We start from the raw sequence: 15,948 nt of genomic DNA, 5'->3' as shown, positions 1-15,948 counted from the left end.
CTTTACTCTCCCCAACTTCTTTACTGTCCTGCCAAGGGACATGGTGTGGTGTAGCCCTGCCCTTCCTCACCCTTTGCTAGAGCTGGCAGGGTTTCCCAGACCCTCTCCCATCCCCAGGAGAATGAGGATCAAAAAGCATGCAGCATCCAGCCCCACCTGGTTTGGAGCTCTGCTCACTGTGAGCCGGGGTATGCAGAGTGCAGCGGCCCCTAGTGGTGGCCAGCAGTTCAAAAGGGGAAACAGGGAATTTTGCAAAATTCTGCATGGCGCAATGGTGCAGAATTCCCCCAGGAGTAATGCTAGCATGATGAATTCAAGTACAAGATGTAGCACATACCAGAGACTGCATATCTGGTGGGCAAAGCAATAAGGCAACTGAGTCCACCAGGGAATGAATATGACGCAGCAGCAACAATGTTTTAGCTTAAGTTTTTGAAAACCGACTATTCTCATGTGTCTGGCTCTAGAGGTGGTAACTGTGGTTGGAGGACACAACATTGCCTCCCCGCTCTGGTGATCTAGGTGGAATAAAAAAAGTATTTACTATTGACAATGGTAGGAAGCCTAATAAAGCTGTGAATAATGCTGATTTATAACAATTTCAACTTTGTTGCTCTGCTCCAAGATGAGCAAAGGGGAATCGAACTGAAGCAAGTATAGTTTCATCAATAAGTTTAATCAACAAGAAAGTATACTACCTTCAACAAGGAGGACCCGGTCAACTACAGACCAGTGAGCCTAACTTCAATATCCAAAAATATACTGGAACGAATTAAACAATCAATCTGTTTAAACCTAGAGGATAATAAGGAATAGCAAACATGGATTTGTCAAGAGTAATTCATTCCAAATCAATCCATTTTTCCCTTCTCTGACAAGATAACTTGCCTTGTGGATAGGGGGGAAAACAGTAGATGTGATATATCCCAGACTTTAGTGAGGCTGCTGACATAGTCCCATATGATATTCTTGGAAGCGAACTAGGGTAACATGTTCTAAGTGAAATTATTATAAGATGGGTGCACTTCTGGTTGAAAGACAGTTCTCAGAGTAGTTATCCATGGTTTGATACATTTCCCAGTTTGACAGCAAGTGGGATCCCACAAGGGTCTGTCTTGGGTCCGCTACTATTCATTTTTCATTAATGACTTGGAAGATGACATTGAGAGTATGCTTATAAAATTCGCAGGTGACACCAAGCTGAGGTGTTGTAAGCATTTTGGAGGACAGAATTAGAATTCAAAACAACCTTGACAAATTGGAGAATTGGCCTGAAATCAACAAGATGAAATTCAATAAAGACCAGGGCAAAGTACTTCACTTAAGAAAAATCAAATGCACAACTACAAAATGGAAAGTAACTGGCTAGGTGCTAGTACTGGTGAAAAAAGATCTGAAGGTTAGAGTGGATCAGAAACTGAGCAGGAGCCAACAATGTGATACCGCTGCAAAAAATGCAAACATTCTGTGATACATTAACTGGAGTATCAAATACAAGACACAGGAAGTAACTGTTCTGCTCTGTTTGGCACTGTTGAAGCCTCAGGTGGAGTACTGTGTCCAATTTTGGGCATCACACTGTAAGAAAGATGTAAACAAATTGGAGAGAGTACAAAGGACAGCAACAAAAATGCTAAGTGGCTTAGAAACCATGGCCTATGGAGGAAAGATTGAAAGTACTGGGTATTTTTTATCTAAAGAGAAGAGAAGACGAAGACAACCTGATAACAGACATCAAATATGTTAAGGGCTGTTACAAACTGCTCTCCATGTCCACCAAGTGCAGGATGAGTCGTCATTGACTTAAACTGAAGCAAGGGAGATTTAGGCTAGATATTACCAAAAAACGAAGTATTGATAAGCACTGGAACAGGTTACCTAGGGAGGATTTTTAGAACAGGTTATACAAACACCCTTCAGGGATGGTGTAAGTATTTTCTGTATCTTGGAAAGCCAAAGATATTGTAAAAAAAAGATTAACAGGATTTCCCAAACTGACTATTTCAATTACTTTTTAAAATGTACCTAATCTTCATTGAAGACATTGCATAAAATTAATTACAGATCTTATCAAAAAACCATCAAAAACTCTTCCTTTTCCCTTCACCCCAGCAAGACAGATACTTACCTGCCATTAACTCACGAACATCCTAATTAACCCACCCCATCCTCAAAAGCCTGCAATCTTAGCTGCATGTCTCGGAGGTAGATGGATGTTATATGCCACACAAATACCAACTGAATTGGGTGGACTTGCTGCTTTAAAAGGAATGTAGTTTGAGTGACAATTCACTCCATCTGGCAGAAGACAGGTTTGAGGCTTGCCTTGCAATCTACATCGGACTGCAGAAGTAGAGGTATGTACTACCTAACTGTATGAGTATGGCTACAAAGCAGCTGGAAAATGCGATTTCCAGCTTGGGTAGACCTACAAAATCTTGTGCACTCAGAATAGCCATGAAGCCATGGTAACATGGGCAGCAGCTCAGGCTAGCTGCCTGACTATATTTAATCCCACCCAACATCGTGGGTTCACACAAGCAGCTAGCCCGAGCTGCCACCGATGCCTCTGCAGCCATGCTGCTATTTTTTGTGTGTGAGCTTGAGCTGAACTAGCTTTTGTATGTCTACCTAAGCTGAGGGGATGGGTGGGAAGAAATCACATCTCCAACTGCTGTGTAGGCAGATCCTAAGTACCCTTGCACCAGCTCCAAGGATCATGTGATTCTCACTAATCTGAAAACCCTCCACAAAGGTTTTAAGAAATCAAACACACTTTATGTGATTTCATATGCATTGTCTACACTAGCCATTTTCCCCTTGTAATTTCCCACTGTTACCACCAAATGCAAATTCCCCCATACAGCAATAGTAGAGCACTAGTGCGAAAAAGGTGCCAGCAACTGCCAGTGTTTTAACCACATCATCCAGAGAGACTGGGGGCTAGTCTACACTGGCAACACTAAAGCGCTGCTGCTGCAGCGCTTTAACGTGGCTTGTGTAGTCGCAGCAGAGCCCTGGGAAAGAGCTCTCCCAGCGCTCTAAAAAAAACACCTCCACGAGGGGCGTAGCTCCCAGCACTGGTGCACTGTTTATACTGGAACTTTACAGCACTGAAACTTGCTGTGCTCAGGGGGGTGTTTTTTCACACCCCGAGTGAGAAAGTTGCAGAGCTGTAAATTGCCAGCGTAGACAAGCACTAAGTGGGACTAGACAATGTAATGATTAACATGATAGCAGCCAGTCAACACTGGTGCTCTTTTGGGTGTGCTGCATAATCTGCAATGAAAACTTTGCAATCGTGTAAGTAACACTGAAGAACTGAGCTAAGGCCCTAGTCTATTAGCTTCTTAGGCCTCCCAATCGTTTGTCTTTGTTCCTACATATAATTACATTTAAGATTTGGAGAAAACCAATCTGAATCTGCTAAAATAAAAATAATGGTTTCCACTATTTTGGTAGTACAAACTATGACAACATCCTTTGCAAACAGAATTGGGGTAGATCTCTATTTTGAGCATTATATGCTAGAAGATAAGAAAGGGACTCAGGATTGCAGTCCGTAAGTCATATATTGGCCTCTTCTTCCTGTTCTATGCTCAACCCTAGACCTTTTTAATCTGGGATCATCATGTTGGCTAAGTAATAGAAGGTAATAGATTTTAAGATTTTTCTGAATCCTTTTTTGGTTTTGTCCTCACGTGGTTTAGGTTCATTCTCGTTAATCATATCAAGCCAAAGTCACCAATCTAATCTGTCAGATCCCTTGGAAACTTCCATTACTTACTTTTGTAAATTTAGAGCCTCTTTGTAGATTGTTACGCAGATTGTGTAGTATGGTTCAACAACAGCAACATTCAAAATATCTCAGTTGCAAAATGAAACTCGATGTTTTGCTCTCCACCTTCAATGGACTTTTTAATTCAATAGCACATTTGATTTAGGAGACTAACTTCTGCATTTTGAGATGGGCACAAATGCTTTCATTACACAAATTTTACTTTAGAAAAAAGCATCTTATTTTATAACTTCATATCATCAATCGTTCCTTTCTGACCACTCCCCTTTAACTTTAGGCATGCTGAGTCAAGTAAGTTCACACAGTATCTGGTAATTACTCAACAATTATCACCCATTTACTGTATTGATCAGCAGCTTTCACATTTCCACAGTTGGTCTGAGAAACAATCATATAATGAAGTCAACACTCAAGAAGACTGAAAAATAAGATAAGCTAGTCAGCTTTATACAGATACATTATGATGCGCACCGCCCACTTTCCAAAAGCTTTTAGACTGTAGCAAACTAAGCCCTATAATAGTACATTACTCCACCCATTCCCTTATTTAACAATGAATGAAAATTCATTCAATCTACTAGCCCAATACTCTCTCCAGTCACCAATGACTTCACCCATTCTCCTTCCCCTCTCAGCTTGCAGACAATTCTGTCATTTTCTTCTTGTTTCCTAGTTGGGAAACAAACCAGTAAGACCACCACTTCTCTTAACTTTTTGGAATACCGATTCTGAGATACAAATTAGAGTCCATTGTTTCTACTATCAAAAATTTTCAAATACATTAAAATTGTGCCATGAACAAACCAGAAGAATAAAACACACTAAGTTGTTTTTCCCTAGAGAAAAAAAACTGTTACTCACTTTCTCGTAGCTGTTGTTCTTCGAGATGATCATAGAATATCAGAGTTGGAAGGGACCTCAGGAGGTCATCTAGTCCAACCCCGGGATGTGTTGCTCATATCCATTCCAATTAGTGTGTGTGTGCCACGTGCAGAGTCATTGGAAAGTCTTTCCCCTAGGAGAACCACTTGAGTTGGCTGTGGAGCCCTCTGGAGTGGCGCCTTCTTGGCGGTGAATATAGGGCCCTGCCGAATCAGTGCCTCCTCAGTTCCTTCTTGTCGGCTCCTCCAACAGAAGGGAAGGCGGGTGGGTTTGGAATGGATATGAGCAACACATCTTGAAGAACAGTTACAAGAAGATGAGTAACCATTTTTTCTTTGAGTGATTGCTCATATTGATTCCAAGCAGGTGACTCCCATGCCTTACCTAAGCGATGGGGTCGGAGTTATGGAATCATGGGCTGGAGCACGTCTCTACCATGCTGGGAAATTGTGTACTGAGTGGCGAAACTGTGCTTTGAAAACCACGTTGCCACCCTGCAGATCTCTTGAACAGGCACCTGGGCCAGGAACACCGTTAAGTAACTATAGCTAAACTATCAAAACTACAAAACTCTAAACTGTAAGAACCAGGGGAACACTTGAGAAAGCAAGCCAACGCAGTTCCAATGACTGTCACGGGTGGTAAGAAGGAATGAGGAAGCGCCGGGTCAGCAGGGTCATATACTGAGCACCACGGAGGCGCCACTCCAGGGTGCTCCACAGCCGACGCGACCAGTGCTGCCAGGGAAAAAACTTTCTGACAACTGTGCACACAGCGTGCACACACCTACTTGGAATCGATATGAGCAATCACTCAAAGAAAAACAGGTTTTCCCACAACTCAAAGGCAATGGTTCCCAACCTGTGGTCCACAGACCACCCGTACTTCACAGAAACCCATATGGTCACACTGGAAACAGAGAGCCTGCATACCTGATTATTCATATTAAAGGAAACTAAACATACATTAGCTTTCTATTATGTTTTTCCATTTAAGAAATTGCCATAGTTGCCACAAGTTATGTTATGGTATCTTAAATGGGAGAGATGATACCCAGGACAATCTGTCGCTTAAGATCTGATCAAGACTACGAAAAGTTTTAAATCCCCTGAACAGAACGCGAACTTGTTTTGAAACATTCACATTGTAACAAAATATAAACAAAAGCATTCTGATAAAGTCAGGATTTATTCACACTTACCACTGAAACGCATTGTACTGGAAGTAGACCAAACCAAGGCCATATAAAAAGGCAGCGTTCTGTAAAGAAAAGAAACACTGCTTAAAACTCAGATAAGCATACATACATTAGGGAACTTCAAACCTATATTTTTGCACATTCTTAAACACATGGCTGATAGAAAGGCTGTCGCCAATATCAGCTATTCTATTTAGGGAGGCTCTCAACATGATAGGGGGCCAGAGGGGAGCAGATTTAAAAACAAATGTGATTCACCCGAAAGCCTGAATTTTCTTTCTGAATTTGAGACCAAAATGCTACTTATAGAGCCATTTAATAACAAAAATATCTGAGCATTCTTACTGAAGTGGGATATTCTGTTTTGTATTAGAGGAACAAAGGGGAAGGTAGGATGGACAGACGTCCTCAGTTTAAAATGGGAAGATGAGACAAAACATACCATACTACTATAGTCATAATTATAAATATATACTACTATAAGTAGTATATTTAGAATATACAATTTTTTATTTCAGTATTTAACTACTATACCACTAAGATAAGCCTGAAATTTGGCTTAAGAAAAGTCCATTTGTCACTAATACTAGGGGAAAGGCCATCAAGCTCTGATTCCAAACAAGTAATTATATTTCTTATTCACCAATCAATTTATCAGTAGCTTTTCTGCAATTCACAAGTCTATTAATTTATTTCCCTGCTTTGTAATACTATTTACATGGGGGGAGGGTATGGGGAATCAACTGCACCTACGCAACGTAACCCTTTTCTAAGGGACTCTTCTTTTTAAAGAAATTGATCCTTAGATCCCAAGGTGATAAGGCAAAATTTAAGGCTTTTTAATTGGACATTTATTAAGCAAGTGTAAGTAATTTGATAAACGATTACCTTATATTTACTTAAAAAACTGAAACTATTACATAAATAATCACTTCATGATGATGATGCAGCAGCAGTAACATACTGAAGTTTTTTTGTATTGGAGGTTACCATCAGGTTATAAGACAGAACTTGATTACACTACCCACAACATGTTTCTTGAGGACTGTCTTAAAAAATGACAGACAATTCTGTTTTTATTCATATTAAGAAACCAAAACAAGCCGAAGTTTGAGTATGTGCTGGAGGATCATCAAGCACTGATGGACTCAAGGACGGCGGGAAGTTTCATAGCCAAAGATTCCTCAGGAGCATCGTGTGTCTAACCTCATCCTATTTATATTAAGAGGGGATCCTTTGATTCATCTGCCTTAGATATTCCCACCTGTGGTGGTACCTCACAGGAAGAGGCACAATCAAGACAGAAATCCAACTAGAAGACAACTGGTATCCAATGCAGTTCAAGGAGCAGTGCCGGTGAGTAAAACAACACAAGTGGATCCCACCTATGTCTGCACCATACACAATTTCCATATAGTTCCAGAGTGAGGTGAGGGAATGTCCCACATCACAAGACACTTTCAAAAGGAGTTGAGTAGGACCACATCTGCAGCAACAAATAGATGCAGGGAATACTATGTGCTATTAGCATAAACTATGGTGAGATGTCCTATAAAAGAACCTAAACAGAATGTAATACCATATAAGCGGCAGAGAGAGCTGCTAGTCCTGCTACTGTGAAACCAACTATGAGCTGTACAAAAGTATCAACTGACATTTTTAAAGTATTTCTGGCCCTCCGGTTGAAAAGGTTGAACACAACCAGGATAAAAGATCCCTAAATAAGAACATAAGAATGGTCCTATTGGGTTAGACCAAAGGTCTATCTAGCCCAGTATCCTGTCTTCCGACAGTGGCCAGTGCCTGGTGCCCCAGAGGGAATGAACACAACAGGTGATCATCAAGTGATCCATCCCTTATCACTCATTCCCAGCTTCTGGCAAATAGAGGCTAGGAACAACAGCCCTGCCCATCCTGGCTAATAGCCACTGATGGACCTATCCTCCATGAATTTATCTAGTTCTTTTTTGAACCCTGTTATGGTCTTGTGTAGCCAGACAGCCAGTCCCCCCCCTCCCCCCCCTCAGACCAGCATTGCTGGAAACACAGGAGGAAGCCGGAACAGGGCACTTAACATATATTCCAGCACAGCCTTTGAAGCTGTGAAAAGCACAGGTGTGCTGCTACAATGTGCCTCTGGGAACAGATACAACGATTAAGCTCACAGCAGGCAGAGGCCCTGTGACAGTCATGGCTCTTAGCCCCTACTAAATAGCGTGATGCACACACACCAACATCCTAGGTGGGAAAATATTTACCCTTATAAAAGAAATGTCCAGTAGTCGACACTTATTGTTTCTCTCCCTTGCAAGTGTAAACTACTCTTGCGAAAGCTGGCGTCACCCAGACAGACCAGCCTCAATTTGGCATAAGAAAGGAGAAAGAGAATAAAGGAGTACAGAGGTATAAGTAGGGGACCTACAGCACCATGATTTTTGAGTGCTTTTCACTATCTATCTGTTGGTCAGATAAGTGACAGCCTCCCAAGGCTTCTGCAGCTAAGAGGGTCCCTAAGCCTTGTCCCTTATTCGTCTTTCCGTGGAATTGAGTGACCGATCCTGGCTTGGCACCGCTGGAATCGAGAGATGCAAGGAGGGTAAGAAGCACCCACACCTGATCTCCTATCTTTAGTGTACACATATTTTGAAATAGAGCTCTATACTTTGTTTTCTTTCTTTGGGATTGTGGCTTCAGTTTTGTAACTTGTTTGTGTGTGTAACATCTCTACATTTAAATAAGTAGGCACTAGCAATTTTGTAACCACATGATTAGAATCTAGCTTAATAAATTTTGGTAACCATTTGTGCATAAGCCTGACTTGTTTTCTCTGGTTTACTGTAAAGCAGCCGACACAATTAAAGAACCTCAGCCATTTTGGCTCTGAAGCCTGGCCATTAGGTGAGAGTACTAAGAGCCTAGCGTTGAGTTGTGCCGCCTCCACGGGGCAAACTCTTGGGGCACCTGTCAGTCAATCCTGGCTGCCCGCTGCGAAGGAGCTCTGAGCTCTTGCAGTTAAAGTCACGGGTGTGGAGAGGTTCTTAGTGCTGCCATTGGGGCACCTGTCAGTCAGTACTGACTGCCCGCTGCGAAGGAGCTCTGAGCTCTAGCAATTAAAGTCACGGGTGGTTAGGACCTTGGGGCATCCGTCAGCCTAGCCCGGGCTGCCCGCCACGAAGGGACAGTGCGTCCTAGCGGTTAAAGCCACGGATGGTATAAACGGGCATAGCTGGCACCTCACCAAACATCCTTGGCCGTCGGCTAACATCTTGGCCTTCACAACATCCTCTGGCAAGGAGTTCCACAGGTTGACTGTGTGTTGTGTGAAGAAACACTTTTTTTTTTTAAACCTGCTGCCCATTAATTTCATTTGGTGGCCCCTAGTTCTTGTGTTATGAGAAGTAGTAAACACTTCCTTATCTACTTTCTCTACACCAGTCATGATTTTATGGACCTCAATTATATCTCCCCTTAGCCATCTCTTTTCCAAGCTGAAAAGTCCCAGTCTTATTAATCTCTCCTCATATGAAAGCCATTCCATACCCCTAATAATTTTTGTTGCCCTTTTCGGAATCTTTTCTGAGTCCAACCTTTTTTGAGATGGGGTGACCATGGATTTATATAGAGGCAACATGATATTTTCTGTCCTATTATCTATCCCCTTCTTAATTACTCCTAGCATTCTGTTAGCTTTTTTGACTGCCACTGCACATTGAGTGGATGTTTTCAGAGAACTATCCACAATGACTCCAAGATCTCTTTTTTGAGTGGTAACAGCTAATTTAGACCCCATCATTTTGTGTGTTATAGTTGGGATTATGCTTTCCAATGTGCATTATTTTGCATTTATCAAATTTAAATTTAATCTGCCACTTTGCTGTCCAGTCACCCAGTTTTGAGAGTTCCATTTGTAGCTCTTCACAGTCTGCCTGGGACTTAACTATCTTTAGTAATTTTGTATCTTCAAATTTTGCCACCTCACTGTTTACCACTTTTTCCAGATCATTTATGATGATTTTATTCTTACATTACTGATGCCTTTCAAGCATCCTTTAACTATAAGCTGAGGAAAAGGACAGGACTGAAGTAGTGGAACAGTATATAGCACTATCCTTGGGCAGTTGTTAAAAACAGTTGAACTGAGAAAGACACAAAAAGAAAGTTCCTTGCACCTACAGTAAACAATTTGCAAAGCACAGAATCCAACTAGCAGTCCTTTATTTATTTAGCAAGTCCTATCTGTGGATATTTCACCCTTGGTAAGGCACTTCCAGACATCTTCCATGGGAGAGGCAATGAAGAGAGCAAAGTCTATTTTGAGGTTAAAGGAATAGACCTCCCTGAGCAGAATGTCAGACCCGGAATGCCCAACCCAGGAACACAAGACAAGGGGATGCCCAACCTGGGGGATGCTAGTTGGAACTCTTAAGGGGAGAGGGCAAGACTAGTCCTAGACAAGAGGTTTTGGAGGAGCCACAAGTTCCTCAGCCACTCCCACAACCTAGCATAAATTCTCCTGGGCAGCAGGGAAACGCCAATAGTATGCTACTGCCGTGGTAAACCTGGGAAGAACAGGACAGGCTTCCCACTGATGGAATACAGCTATTACGGGGTGCTATTACAGCCAAACTGGTAGGCTGGGATCCCTATTCAGAGGTCAACACGTAAACCATATAAAAAGTGTACCCAACCACAAGTCCTGATACAAGAAGAAAAGACCTTCTGTAGACAGTGTCTGAAAGCTCATTCTATTATGTTTGACCAAGGTATAGGCAAAGCCAAGATACATTCTTACAAATTTTCCTTCGAACAGCTTGAGGGTGTCAAGCTCTTTAATAAAAGGGAAGAGGATGGAGGACACTATGGCTGCTTGTGGAGCAGCAGCAACAGAGCGAAGCTGTCCCCATCCCTGGAGCCTCAATCAGCTCTGTGCCCACTTAGTCACACCAACTCATAGGGGCTCTCCAAATCGTAGAAAACACTTTTGAATTTGATATGCTCCGTAACAGTCAAGATGACTATATGATAACACCCCTCTTCTTTAGACCTGCACACTAAACAGCAGGACAGAGTCTACAAACCAAGCTGGGTTCTCATGAAATACCAAGTTTTGCGACCACAGGTCTAAAATAAATAGGAAACTGAGGAGGGGAGGACATGGACACACTTAGCAGTTCCGTGTATTCTTCCTGGGTCTACCTTGAGCCAATCTCTCAGTAATTTTCCAGGACTGTGAAAATTTAAATTGATGAAAACTAGAAAAAGTGCTTAAAAACTGCCGATCTTGGTTTTAACACTGATGACTAGTAATCTACGATTGATCCCTAGACCCTACAGTATGCATCTATAAACCTTCCAAAGAACCCAGTAATTAAGATTTGTGTGTCTTCCCTCAGCCTACCAGCTGGATTAGAGATAACGGCGGGAGAGGAGGTGATTTTCAAGATTTTCATTTTTATTTAAAACATGACATGAAAGCTCTACAGACATCTAAATGGTCCTATTTCTTTTGGTCATTTCCAGGTTACAGCAAGGGGGGGGAAGACAAGAAGACAAGGTAACTTCTTGTGACATTAAAAATTGTGTTTAATACCAGAAATCAAAGAATTCAAAGCAGTGGAGGGAACAATACTGGGATTATGAGGATACTTTGTGATGACGTCACAAATCCCAGAAATAAAATCTAAATAGTATCAGTCATGGTTACAGACGCTGCTGGATGACACTACACTCTTCTGCTTTGCAGACTTTGTTCAGTCTCAAAATTTATTTATACACAAGTCTATGCAACAATGAAATCAATTAATTATTTGTAATGCTTCATTTATTCTAATTACTATCACTATAGACACTAGTACCAAACTGCGCTCTTCTACTCCAATGCACTCAAAGATCAGCATAGTTCTTAGACAACCTACATGAGAAGGCTGGAAGGAAGAAAGTTGTCACTGATAAATATGATTTAAACGAACGAACACACACGAATTCTAAAAAAACTATTCCTGTGGATCCCATTGTAGGTGCACACCTTTCATGCACACAACAGCCATCCTTTTAAAGCATCAGGGTCTACTGGAGCCATGCATGTGCCCTCTACCTCCTCTTGCTCCCATGTGAGGGCATAAAGGGTGAAGCTGTTGCAACCATTCCCTAGTTCCCACACATATTCAGAATGCCATATGCTGAGGACACTGAAAAAGCCAGAATGCAAGGCTGTTCATGGGATCGACACTGACAACACCTTAAGAATCATAGTTACTATAAAGAAAGTAACCACTTTTCTTTTCAGTATGTATCAGTGTGAATCCCACTGTAGGTGACTGGTAAGCAGTGTCCACTCAGGATGGTGCGATCTGAGGAGCTTCAGTTGACTTAGCTGAACCATTCTACCAAACATGGCATCAGACCTGGTAGCTAATTAAAGCCAATGTTTGGCAAAGGTCAGTGGGTTTATTTTCTCCTGCTGCAGAGTGGCATTTTGAGAAGACCAGTAAGTTAACTAACTGGTTCAAGCTGGAGCTCACTGACTCTCCTAGTTGAGGTGAGGACAACCAGAAAAATCCATCTTCAGGATAAGACGATGAAAGGAGCTTCTTCTTTAAGTGATGGCCCCATATGTATTCCACTGAGGTTTATGCGCATGCACCATGCGCCTGGAACCAGAGCTATTCAAACTAGTAGTGTCCATCTGTCCACGTATGCGTCCCTGCATTGCCTCCTGGTTTTGCCTGAGGCAATAATGGGCAGGGCAGGCCAACCGCATCTTCAGTTCCTTCTCACTGCTGCATGGTCTGAGTCGGAGCTTTTGTTTGTTCTTTCATTCTTTGACGCAATTCCAGATTTCCAGAAAAAAAAATCTGTTTGTATATAGTTCAGATTTTACTGATTTTGTAGCGGTTTTAGAGTTTGTAGTAATTTTTGCAGGATTAAAGACTTTTGGACACTGCTTCAGCAGCTTCCCACCAACCTCTCCTCCCCCGTCCCCAGCACCCGTCTGGATACCGGATATGCCAAAGACATGGGGATTCAAGGTCTGCACTTCCTGCCCTTACTCATTTTTGCTCACTGACGAGCAGCAACACCGTCTGTACTACTTGGAGGAAGCCCACATCACGTCCAGGTGTACTATCTGCCTCTCTTTCCCTGACCATACCAGGAAGGTCAGGCCTTACACTTTAAGAAGCATCTCCTGGAGATTGCCAAGGGGCCGTACATCAGCCTGAGCAATCCAGGAGTGCGCCTCATACTGTGGCATCTCAGTCCAGATCCACGGGTACCAGTCCTATGGCCCCTGTGTCAGTGCCTAGCCATGAAACACGGAAGCACACACATAAGCATAGTAGTAAAGCTTCCTCCAGATCCAAGAAAAAGGGGGCATCATCCACGAGTTCTGGCCACGAAGGTGGGACACTCTCCAAGGCCCAAAAAAAGGAACAAGTCATCGCACTGTTCACTGGATCCATTGGTCCTGGGCCCTGCATCGGCTCTGCTGGTGCAGTGTGAATTGTCGGTACCAAGGCAGACCCCCTTACATGGTTCTGTCATGGACTGGGTGCCATTAATGCTGGGGAGACTCAGATGTGCTCCTTGCCCTTGTGAACTTTTATTCCTGGATCAGATAAGATCTCTGTGCATTCTGGTCCATGTTCCTACAGCATACCCCATTCTGTCAGAGCCCCCATTCATACTGGACTGTGGTTCCTCTGAGTTGGAGGCTTTGGACACTACACCTGGTCTGCTGCTTCCATTCCAAAAGCATACCTACCAGAGTTCCAACGGCACCATAGCAATACACTCCCTAGTCTCAGCCAAGGAGCCACTGGTACCTGGCTCCAGGAGCACCACCACAGAACATCAGGCTCAACCATGTTTGCCATATTAGAATTCATGACCCCAAATTCACATTCAGAACTGCCTTCCTCAACCTGGGAGCAATCCCTTGGCTCACCACTCTGTACTTCATTGAATAAATGTTCGGAACCGGGGCTGGACAATGCGCAGGTCAGCCTAGCTCTGATGGTACCAAAGGATCCAGAGAGGTTCCCATCATCATCCCCAAAGGAGTCTGTTGTCGATACCCTCCTTTCCCCTGGATGACTGCCGTCAATTTCACGAGCTGCTCAGGTGGATAGCTAATGCCCTTCAGTGCCCATTCGAGTGTCCACAGTTCAGGACAGTCAGTATCAACTACTAGACACATTTTACATGCATCAATACTGACCAAATTGGCCCTACCGATCAATGACACCATTCTCTAACCAGCACACGCCATGTGGCATACCCTGGCCATGTGCATCCCCACCCCAAAGTAGGCACAAAAGAGGGACAATGTGCTCCCCAAGGGGTCTGAGTTTGTTTTCCCATCCTCCGCCTAATTCCCTGGTGATCCAGGCTGCTACAGAGCAGGCTGGGCAACAACATCAATGCTCCACGCCTCTGACAATGAGGGCAAGAGGTTAGACCTTATGGGTAAAAAGGTCTTTTCTTCAGCCAGCCTCCAGTTCCATATCTCGAACTACCTAGCACTGATGGCCAAATATGACTTCTTTAACTATGGGCAGATGGCAGATTTTGCAGATAAACTACTCCAGCAGGATCATGCCCACTTCCAAGCTATTTTGGAGAAGGGAAAGTTGGTCTCCAGGACCATACTTCAGACTGCGGCTGATTACACGGACATGTCTTTGCATATAATAGCGAGTGGAATCATCATGAGGAGGGAATCCTGGCTACATTCCTCTGTCTTCCCAATGGAGATACAGAGCACAACCAAGGACCTCCCTTTTGATTAATCACACCTCTTCAACCAGAAGACGGATAATTCCTTACACTCACTGAAAGACCCTAGAGCAGTGGTTCTTAACCTTTACTGCAGCCTGCATCCCTTTGGTTTTCAAAATATGTTCTCGCGCTCCTTATCAAAAAATGTTTTCGCACCCCTTATCAAAAATCTAGATAAAAAATTTATAATGTTAATAAATACATGTCTTGCACCCCCAGAAAGGGCATCTCGCACCCCCAGAGGGTGCGTGCACCCCACTGCTCTAGACCCACCCTGCGATCTTATGGCATATATACGTCAGTGCCGAAATGAAAATTTGTCTGCCTGTTGCATACACAACAACACTATAGAACCTCCCCAGTTCTACTACCAGTGATCCTACAAACCCTCCACAGAAGCGCCCAAAGGTCCAGGCTCATCTGCCTGGTCCACTAATGCAGCCGTCCATGCAGCAAGCCCAATCTTCACATAAGTGATACTTCTGAGTGCATCTAGAGAGCTATCAACCACTTCGCACCCCAACACTATTGCCAATCACCCCTTTTAGGGGCCGTCTCAAACTCTTTCTATCAGCATGGAGCACAACAACGGACAAGTGGGTCCTGGATGTCATTCAACACAATTATATAATCAAGTTTACAATGCTACTTCCCCTAAACACCCACTCCCTGAGCCCATTTCAGAGATCATTCTCACAACAGTATTCTTACCCTGGAGGTGGACTCCCTCCTGCAGAGAAGAGCAGTGGAGCCAGTCCCTGCAGTTTTTCAGGACAGAGGGTTCTGTTCAGATATTTCCTAGTGCCCAAACAGAAAGGAGGATGGAGACCATTCTTGGATCTCCAACACATCAACTGTTCAATTCACAAACCGAAGTTCTGCATAGTCACCTGATGGTCATCAGTCCCTTGCTAGAAAAAAGCATGTGGTTAACACCTCCTGATATGCAGGATGCTTACTTCCATGTTGACACCCATTCAACCTACAGATGGTTCCTGAGGTTCATGGGATCTGCGGCACTTCCAATCCAGGGTCCTCCCATTTGGACTCACCACTGCTCCACAAGTCTTCACAAAAAAGTCTTCTCCCTGGTAGCATCTCACCTCCGATGGCAACGAGTCCTTGTCTTGCCTGACCTGGATGACTGGTTACTGGCAGCACAATGCAGAAAGGAAGCTCAGGAATTGATGGCCCATGACAATTGTAACAGACACCTCACTCAATGGCTGGGGAGCAGACTTGCACGACACAAGGAACTTGAACCACTTGAGAAGCCAAGATGTACATCAGC

At 43.3% G+C, this 15,948-nt stretch overlaps 1 protein-coding gene across 5 annotated transcripts in view; it reads right to left on the bottom strand.

Annotated features, from left to right (window-relative positions):
• The window catches only part of KDM6A (lysine demethylase 6A), a 274,824-nt gene that overhangs the window by 138,334 nt on the left and 120,542 nt on the right, over positions 1-15,948 (bottom strand). For 4 of the 5 annotated variants that reach the window (XM_077817638.1, XM_077817656.1, XM_077817647.1 and 1 more), the window contains exon 5: positions 5,883-5,941. The exons of the other annotated variant lie outside the window; for it this stretch is intronic. In XM_077817638.1, coding sequence (XP_077673764.1) covers positions 5,883-5,941 — 59 coding nt within the window. The remainder of the gene's footprint in view (positions 1-5,882; positions 5,942-15,948) is intronic. 5 annotated transcript variants of the gene reach the window in all.

The sequence above is a fragment of the Eretmochelys imbricata genome, chromosome 1 (assembly GCF_965152235.1).
Source record: "Eretmochelys imbricata isolate rEreImb1 chromosome 1, rEreImb1.hap1, whole genome shotgun sequence".
Taxonomy (NCBI): Eukaryota; Metazoa; Chordata; order Testudines; family Cheloniidae; genus Eretmochelys; species Eretmochelys imbricata.
This window is presented reverse-complemented; position numbering and strand designations above follow the sequence as displayed.